At 25.5% G+C, this 9,836-nt stretch overlaps 1 protein-coding gene across 1 annotated transcript in view; it reads left to right on the top strand.

Annotated features, from left to right (window-relative positions):
- Positions 1-2,670: 2,670 nt before the first annotated feature.
- Positions 2,671-9,836, top strand: part of LOC108748593 (glutamyl aminopeptidase-like) — a 17,886-nt gene continuing 10,720 nt past the window's right edge. The window contains exons 1-6 of the mRNA XM_018486833.1: positions 2,671-3,200; positions 3,289-3,557; positions 6,222-6,303; positions 6,579-6,988; positions 8,379-8,659; positions 8,933-9,108. Of these exons, the coding sequence (XP_018342335.1) occupies positions 2,671-3,200; positions 3,289-3,557; positions 6,222-6,303; positions 6,579-6,988; positions 8,379-8,659; positions 8,933-9,108 (1,748 nt within the window). The remainder of the gene's footprint in view (positions 3,201-3,288; positions 3,558-6,221; positions 6,304-6,578; positions 6,989-8,378; positions 8,660-8,932; positions 9,109-9,836) is intronic.

Raw genomic sequence — 9,836 nt, 5'->3', positions numbered from 1 at the left:
ATTGAATTGTTACTGATTGCTTTTGACTGAATATTATTTTTTGAAGATATTTATTAATCTGTTTTTATTCTCGATTATTGATAATAAAAATTAGCGTAACAAAAAGAGTATGTGTCTTATTTGGACCGAATCAATTGTTTTCTTATTTTCTTGAATTTATTATTATTACATTAGTTAAATCAGTAAATTTTTTCCAATATTTTTTGTAACGGCTCGAAAAATAATAAAACAATAAACAGAATTCCCTAATTTGAATACATATTGAAAAATAATGTACTACTAAGAGAGATCTTTAGATTTTCAAATAATGTTCATAGCAGGAATATGGTACAATACTATAATTCTCCCATTGTAATTATATTGTTGGTTGATTAACTACTTTATTATAAAACCTTAAGTTAAATATAAGTTCAATTATTGTGTTGGGATCATTAAATTCGAAAGAGTATATAAGTTTTTTTAATATCTATGTGACATTATAAAATATATCTTTTTGAACATATATATAAGGTTGTTTTAAAATTTAATATATTTTCCCGTTTTACGAATATTCTACGATCATTATATTCAATATTTTTTATGAGAAAAAGTGAACTTTTTATATATGATAATATTTTGTATATAAAAATATAAATGTAATGTCATCTAAAAATTAATTTTACAAAATATTTTAGATTTTACATTTTCCCGTATTTTGATACAAGAAATGAAATATGTCATACATATAAAATATTAATTTTCCGATGACTTTATCTTAACACTTTTAGACTTATCTTAATAAAACAGAAAAATTACTGTAAAGTCGATCTAATTACATATTAAATAATAATATTTATTGATTATTAGTAATTAAGATATGTGTACTAATGACCTTAAATACATGATGTTATATGTATTTTTGTCGGACATCGAAAACGTTCTCAGTTTTCAATTACCTCTCGAAACGATAAGATCATAATTGTATATTTTCGATATTATCAATTTATTAAGTTGTGTTAAGCACTGCTAATTATTACGAAATCATCTTCGGTGCACAATTTTTAATACACAAGGTGAGTCGCCAAAAATATAACATATATGTCAGAACAATCTGTGCAATTACTAGGATAATATAATTTATAATTAAACAGATTACTTTTTCATTAAAATTTATTTTTTAAACAATTACCAACAAGATTTACTTTTTATTTTTATATTTTTTACTGTAATGGCTTATATATTTTTATTTCCCTCTTTTATATAAAACTTATGAATAGAATTCTACGTTTATATTATACTTTTTTAAAGTTCCTATGGACATCTCAAACAAAAATTGGCATAAAGTCTTTAAAGTTGTGTTATTAATGGTGGTCTAGTAATTAATTTCGCTAAGACGGATTACAAAATCTAATGTAGTTTATCGCGTATCTGTTTTCATTCCAAAATATTCTCTCCGAAAAATCTTACTTGATATAACATAATATGTTACATGTTCTAAATATATATTACGAGTAAAAATTTCTTTCTAAAGGATATTTTAAAATGTAGCCTAAATTATGATCATGGACGTGTTGTAAATAAATTTTCTTTGTCTCACAGATTTTATTATTAGTAGCGGGATTCTTTAAACGTCTTATCGGTGATTATGGTTAATTAGCGATAGCCAATGACAGGATAATCATGAAAGAAATGTGACTGGTTATTGGAAGTTATTGGTTGTCGCTTAGTTAACGATAGTGACAATTGTCGATAAAACATTTAAAGAATCTCGCAACAGATACCTTTCAAAATGTAACGTAGAATATATTTGAATAATTCGAAAGGAAATATATACATATTTTACATTCTTCATGTTTTATTCTATACTTTTTTCTGAACTAGATGATTTTTTTTACGACAAGTTGAATATACAATACATAAATATACAACGCGAATGCTAATTTTTCTATTAAAAAAACAAAATATTTAGTTTTCTTGATTTGTTGTTATTACTATTCATTAGTTTTCCTTAAATGCCAAATTTTGTTATAAAAGAAAATTAAATAAAATCTTATAAGATTTGAAGAAGGTATATATTTATGTAATCATAAATTTATGTGTATCACAGAAACATTTTAACATACAATAATTGATATTCGATTCATACTAGATTGATGTTCTCATGTCGGTTAGACATGATCGTAAATATAAGGCAACGTGTATTCAAAGAAATATAAATAAATTTGATTTTATTTTGATTGAGTTTGTTTGTCATTATGTCACATAATATTTGACTATTTTATTTCAAAGAAAAAACAAACAAATCTTGAAAGTAATAAGTTATGACACAAATGTAAAAAATAAGTATTATGTAATAAATTATTATTTAATTAATAAATATTTATTTAATATTTACTGTTTAATAATATTTATTAATAAATATTATAATAAATATTATTAAACAATATTATAATAAACTATTATTAAATTTATAATATTAACACTTGTTATGAATTTCTTGTGTGTGTGTTAAGTAATAAATTACCAAAAATTTTTTTAACATCTTGTAATATTAGTATAGTTTTTTTTATATTCCTTTTCTGCTTTTTGTATACAAAATTTTATATACAAATTATAATGTATAAGGTTTTGCACTGCGTTTGTCAATTAAATTTTTGTTATTTATTAAAAAAATTTCTACAGATACCTGGAATGAAAATTGGTATGGGATTCTTAATGTTATTATTAAATAGCGGTCTATTGCTTTTTGGTGCGGCAGATTCAGATCTTATTTCCGGTAAAAATTTGACATATGTAAACTTACTGGAAATAGCTGGAAACCGTTTACCGGACAATATATATCCTGTACATTATACAATCCAATTAGACCTACGTTATACTACGAACACAGATATTTCTTCTCAAGGCCAATGCACAATTTTTATTCAAATTACTAGTCCAACGAAAAATATAAATTTACATGCAGATATATCACAAATACAGAAATTTTATTTTCAAGAATTGAAAACTATATATAAAAAACAAAAAGAGAAAGAATCATATGTTCCAACGTATTTTCCAATAATTTCTCAATACAATAATAAAAATAATGTCTGGGCCTTTATCTTCGATAAGGAAATACCACCTGGTTTTTACAGCTTAAATTTGACATTTGAGTATATAGAAGTAGACAGTGAAGGTCTTTTCAGAACATCATTTATAAATGATGAAGGAGATACAACGTGAGTAAAAATTAAAATGTTATAAGTGGATTGATATATTTAATTGAATATTTATAATTATGTAAAATATATTATTAAAATATAACAGATGGTTAGTCGCATTAGATTTTCTGCCAATTGGAGCCCGACGAATATTTCCTTGTTGGGACGAACCAAGGTTTCTGGCGACTTTTGAGATTTTTATAACATATGAATATAATTACACAATTCTGTCGAATACACTAATTAGACATATAACAAGTTATGTACTTGACTGGCAAAAAGCGCATATTGAGGTAATTCGAATCCCAACATATCACGTCTCAGCAATATTACTATCACCACAGTTCACCACAGTAAAATCATTGTTTTTTGAAGGTAAGAGAATTATACATTTGTAAACCCTCTTAACACATTCTTAATGATTTCTTAACAAATAATTTCTTTTTGTTATCAGTTTCTGGAACATTTTTTGAAACTAAAAATATATTCTTTAATTAATTCTTTTAAATTAGTTAATTATTCTAATCTCATGATGATCGATCTACTTATGTTCTCGCCAAATAGTCTATACATATTCCACAGAATACGTTTCACTTGGTATTTGCAATATTTTTAAAGAATTATAGATAGTGCAGTGTTTGGTCAAATCTGACTAATTTTGATGAGAAAATAATAAAGGGACATAAAAAAGAAGACTTTCAATAATTGATTTAATAGATGTTCATAAGTAAATTTCTGAGATATATTTAATGCATGATATACATTATATTAGAAGCGCACCCTGACACAAACGCCTGACCATGCCTTCTTCTTAATCTTTCTTGTGCTTTCTCCGATATGTGTACAACACGGACGGCTATGTATGTATTTATGTCCTTGTATGTACAGTCGGAGCCTAAATAGATTGCAACACGTTTCGGAATACAACTTGCTCACCGAGCGATTAATTCTTATTCATCGATCGACAAATAAGAACCACTCGCTCAGTGAGTAGACTCCATTCCTACATTAAAAAAAAAACGTGTTACTTTAATTTTTACTTTAACCTTTTAGATCCTGACTACACAAAAATAATTTTAAAAATATCTTTGGAAAATAGATAGAACACATTCTTTTATTCGGTTCTGACATTAAGATAGATATATAATCACGTTGAGATCAAAGATGCCGACATGAAGTGTCCCAACTGGTTACACGACATGCAAAATTGGAAATAAAATTCTATTCCGAATTAAAGATCGTCTAAAATGGACTTAAATTTTCTTCCTCGAACCCCTTTATTATCTTCTCATCATAACTAATCAGGTTTTGATTAGACACTATATAACACTACTGTATTATCTATAACACTATCTATATATTAAATTAAAAACAGCAAATTAGATAAAATAAAACAAAATTTGATACTTTTTTCAAAACCATTCCATATCTGATACTATTTGTAAATGTGTGAATTTAGTGGTTATTAAAATCTCTGATATATATGATAATCTGAGCGAAATTAAAATAGCACATATTTTTAGACTAAATGTAAGAGTAAAATTCCTTTACTCATAAATTAAAAGCATGTATTTTTTAGAAATTATTTTAGAAACTGTTATAAAAATAAGTAAGAAATTCTTAAGCTAATAATATAATTTTTCAATATTATAGACGATATTAATGTAAACATCACATGTAGACAGCAGTTAAACACGTATTATACCTCATTTGCACGTCTTGTTGTTGAAGAAGTCACATCATACTACATATCTCAAGAGCATCTCAAGAACATGACAGATATAACTCATGTCCTAATCCCAGGTTTCCGACACGATGCCGTATCAAATTTGGGACTCATTTATTACAGGTATTACATTTTCCTTTTAAGGAAATTATTCTTTTAAATAAAAAATGCATTTTACTAAACAATATTTCTCATATTTTACATCAAAATCTCATTTTAATTTATAAAAAAAAGTTATAACCTTTTTTTTAAATTTGTTTTCTTTATTTTAATTAATATTGCACCAAAACAAGCCCATATAAAAAAGTATCATTTAATAGCCTAATATAAAATAAAATATGATTATATAATTAAGAGAGAAACAATTAAAATTTAAAACAATTAAATAGAAGAAATAAAACCTAACAAAATTCTATTATTTTGAAATGCTTTTTAGAGAAACAGCTGTTATATTTCATGAAAAAAAAGATTCGTTAATGCGTAAACCAGAAATTGCTCATTTAATAGGACGTTCAATAGCATATCAATGCTTTAGAAACCGTATCAGTCCATCTTGGTGGTCTTACATGTGGTTAATCGAGGGTATTACAACATTGCTCGCATTGGATGCAATTGATGAGGTTTTTTTATTTAATATTATTTCCAATGACAAACAATAGCATATATATTTAAATTAAACTAATGTAGTAAAGACCTGCAAAAACTCTTTTTAAATGGTTTAGGTACTATATAATATAAAATAATTATATTTTGCAGAAACTTTACAATATAAAGCACGTCTAATATAAAATAGTTATTTATAAAATAGCAATAATAACGTAATGCAGTACCACTGTGTGATGCATATTTTGCTACTAATATGATCCGACCTAATTAATTATCGATTATATTAAAATTTTTTTACTTCTAGATTTTGCCAGGTTTCCGTATAAACGATTTGTTTGTTGTTCAAACTCTACAAGAATCTCTTCGTTTCGATGATAATTTCGTTATGAAGCCTCTTATAACAGAAATACAAACTCCTTCTGAAATTGAATCAATTTTTTCAATATCTTATTATTTGAAAGGTAAGATATTAATTGAACAGTCTATAAGTTCCCAAACGTAAATGTTGTAAAAATATAAATTGTAAGTGTTTATCTTTATTTACATATTACGTTTATATGTATTATAAAAGTGAAAAACAAATAATTCGAGAGAATAAATTTATTTTTTACAAGATTATTTATCTTTACAAATATATACGTGAATTATATTGATTATAATGAATACTTAAAATATATAATTACATTTTATAAACTGACTTTCCATAGCACCATCTATACTACGCATGTTACAACTGATGCTATCAAATGATATATTTCAAAATGCTATAAGAACATATTTGAGCGAAGAGTAAGTAAAAACTGACATATCATTATTTGTAAAATTTGTTAAGTTTCTAGCACATCTCTTCCCCCCCTCCCTCTCTCCACACACACACACACACACACACACTCTCGCGCGCGCGCACTCACACTCACACACACACACTTACACTCATACGCACACGCACACGCACACGCACGCATACGTGCATTCATGGAATATAATAATTAATACATAATAATTTTAAATTACAAATACAACATTTTATTGTGTTAATAGTAAAATTATTATAAATTTTGCAGCCCTTCTTTAAATGATATGACAATTACTGATGCTTTTTGGACTGCTATACAACGTGCTTATGATATTTCTCCAATCAGACGTGTAGAATTAAGCGTAAAGCAGTTCATGGATGCTTGGACAAAGCAACAGCACTATCCTGTAGTGAAAGTTACACAAAATAATTCTCACGTGACAATATTAGTAGAAAATATGAATACTAATGAGAAGAACTGGTATACTAACAGGAAGAACTGGAATACTAATGAGAAGAACTGGTCGATACCTTACACCATAGTTACGAATGCAAATAAAGATAGACCTGATTTTTCTTTATCAACTTTGCAGAGTAATATCTATTTTTCTTTAGTGGGAGAAGAATTAAATCTCAATGCTGGAACTAACTGGATTATAGTTAATGTACAACAAATAGGTAAATATTGATTGAGAAATGTATTGTGCTTAAATATTTAATGTATATTGTATAATATACAGAAGCCACTATGCGGGTCTCTATGTCCAGACCCATTACTTTATTAGGATGTCAATGTTTCGTGAACGTTGCAGTTCACTTCATCAGGGCGAGAATAAAATAAAAAATATCCCATAATATATTTATTTTTTAAAATAATTTTTATATAATAATTCTATATCCGGTATAATTAGAAGAATTATATTTTATTATTAAAAAATTCATACATTTTGTAATTTTATTTACAAAATAGTAACGATTGTTATAAATCTCAAAAATATAACCCTAAAGAAAATATTTGATTATCATAATATTTACCCTTACAAAACGATTCAATAGTTTTTCCCTTTAATATTTTGTTAAATTAATAAAAACATGAGAGATGTTCTAAATGTCCGAATTAATCGGGCGCGCCTCCCGGCCAACCATTAGTGGGCACGTGGCACTGAGTGTTGCATCACAAATTTATTATTTAGGAGTTATAATAATTGAATGAATAATTGAATAATCGTCATAAAAGCAAGTAAAATATATTTATAATAAAATATAAAATTAAAATTTAATTATAATACTAAATTATTTTGTAAAACTATTTTGTTTACTTTTTTGTAAAATTAAAAGTCTGGTTATATGCAAGTAGAAAATTAAAAATAAGACAAAAATTAAGAGATTTTAAGATATTTTTAAAAAAAATAAAGACATACTAATTTACAATCAAATATAAGAAAATAATAACAGTGCTTTTATAGAATAACGATATAAAATAAACTTTTTAATGCATAAATATAAACTAATAGTAATTATAATTTATTTACAACATAACTTAATCTAACACTAATCAAAAGAGATATAACATTAATACAAAATAAATTAAAATGTGGGAAGCGGTTTAACATGTCGCATTATTACAATTATTTATATAAGCAATATTTTACTTGCTTTTTGAGGCGCACGCGGCATATCGTGCCGCAAAACGTATTGATTTTAGAGAATAAAAGGCTACGTCAATTTAATAGGAAAAATACAACAAATGCGTTATCTTATGGTTGAGACGTTAAATGAAGACTAAAGGTTGATAGTAAAAAAAAGATCTGCATTATTAATGATTTAAAAAAAAAACATATTACTGTACTTAGTGCCGCGGCATTCGGAAAGAAAACACCCTATATATAAATTTTTACAACTTTATTTATAATATGTTATTTTACTTATAGTAAGTTTTTACATGATTTTAATGTGATAATCCTAATAAAGTAAATGCAATAGAAAATAAAGTACAGTAAAAGTATTATTAGAAAAATCGATCAAGATTATATACCAAAAATGAAAATAATTCTTAATTGTACAACAGGATATTATCGTGTCAAATACGATAAGACTACTTTGGGACAAATCTCGGAATACTTAAATTCGGATGAACATCATATAGATAAAATACATATTCTCAACCGTGCTCAAATTATCGATGACGCATTTTACTTTTTTATGAGAAACGAAACTGATTTGAATGTATTCTTGAATCTCACGAAATATCTATGGCGAGAGACAGATTTTATAGCATGGTATCCTATGTTTAAAGGTCTTGAATACATGTCGACTTTCTTTCATTATCAAAATAGTTCATATATAAAGGTAGATAATAATAAATTTTATCAATTTAATTAATTAATTACGTTCTGTACAATTGAGTTGATAAATTCGCAAATGAATGTATAATACTGTAATAAATATATTTATAAAATACACACCATAATTTTAGATTATGTTTAATTTATGAAGATGACAAAAAATTAATGGTTAACATATTTTTTCAAACACACATACATACACACACGCATAATTTTTTTCTTTATCAGTATAATAAAGAACCAACGTAAATATTATATTACTTAATAATTCTTATAGAGAAATATGCTGAGAATAGTAAATAAAATTTTTGTTGAAATAATAAAAGATGATTCGGATTATTTGTTCGATATCAGTTTAAAAGAAGAGATTTCAAGATGGGCATGTATTCTTGGTTCTTTCGAATGCAAGGAAGAAGCTTTCCTTAGATTACAGATACATTTAAAAAATCAAACGTAATATAAATAATTATTTGTATTTATATTCTTTGAATATTATATTATTTAATTAAAATTATTTGTATTATTTTTAATTTTTAATAATAAAAGTAATTTTCGTATTAATGCAGTGCTTAATAAATTATTTAAAGTTGAAATACTACAAACAAAATTTTCATAATTAATTTTTATATTCTCTTCCTAATATTTTAGTATTTCGTCAAGGTGGGAGGAATGGACATACTGTAATGGTTTAATGATAGCAGATAATGATACTTGGTATTCAGCGTTACATAACACACATACTGGAAAACCTGATTTACCTAATTATACGTACCTTAAATTTATGGTTTGCTCCGAAGATTTCTTTATTATCCGTAATTATATAGAGTTCATAAAGTCAGCAAAATTTTATAATGAAACACAAAAAGATTACGGCCAAGTTTACATTTTTCATTTTGTCGTTGCGAGACATGCAAAGAATGATACCATGCTTGATTATATATTAGCAAATTTGGATGAAATAAAACCTAGGTATTTTTATTTGAAGATATATATCATTTAAATTCGTAGAAAAATTAGTGTGTATACTAATAATAAAGCTCTTTTATTTACATAGAAAAATGACTGCCACTGTAGCATTAATGGATATTATTAATCACGTATATACCAAAGAGCAATTAAATAAGGTAAATTATAGTCCTTCATTGATATTATGTTTATTATTGTACCTATTTTTTTATGTT

Source organism: Trachymyrmex septentrionalis, unplaced genomic scaffold (assembly GCF_001594115.1).
Source record: "Trachymyrmex septentrionalis isolate Tsep2-gDNA-1 unplaced genomic scaffold, Tsep1.0 scaffold24, whole genome shotgun sequence".
Classification (NCBI taxonomy): Eukaryota; Metazoa; Arthropoda; class Insecta; order Hymenoptera; family Formicidae; genus Trachymyrmex; species Trachymyrmex septentrionalis.
This window is presented reverse-complemented; position numbering and strand designations above follow the sequence as displayed.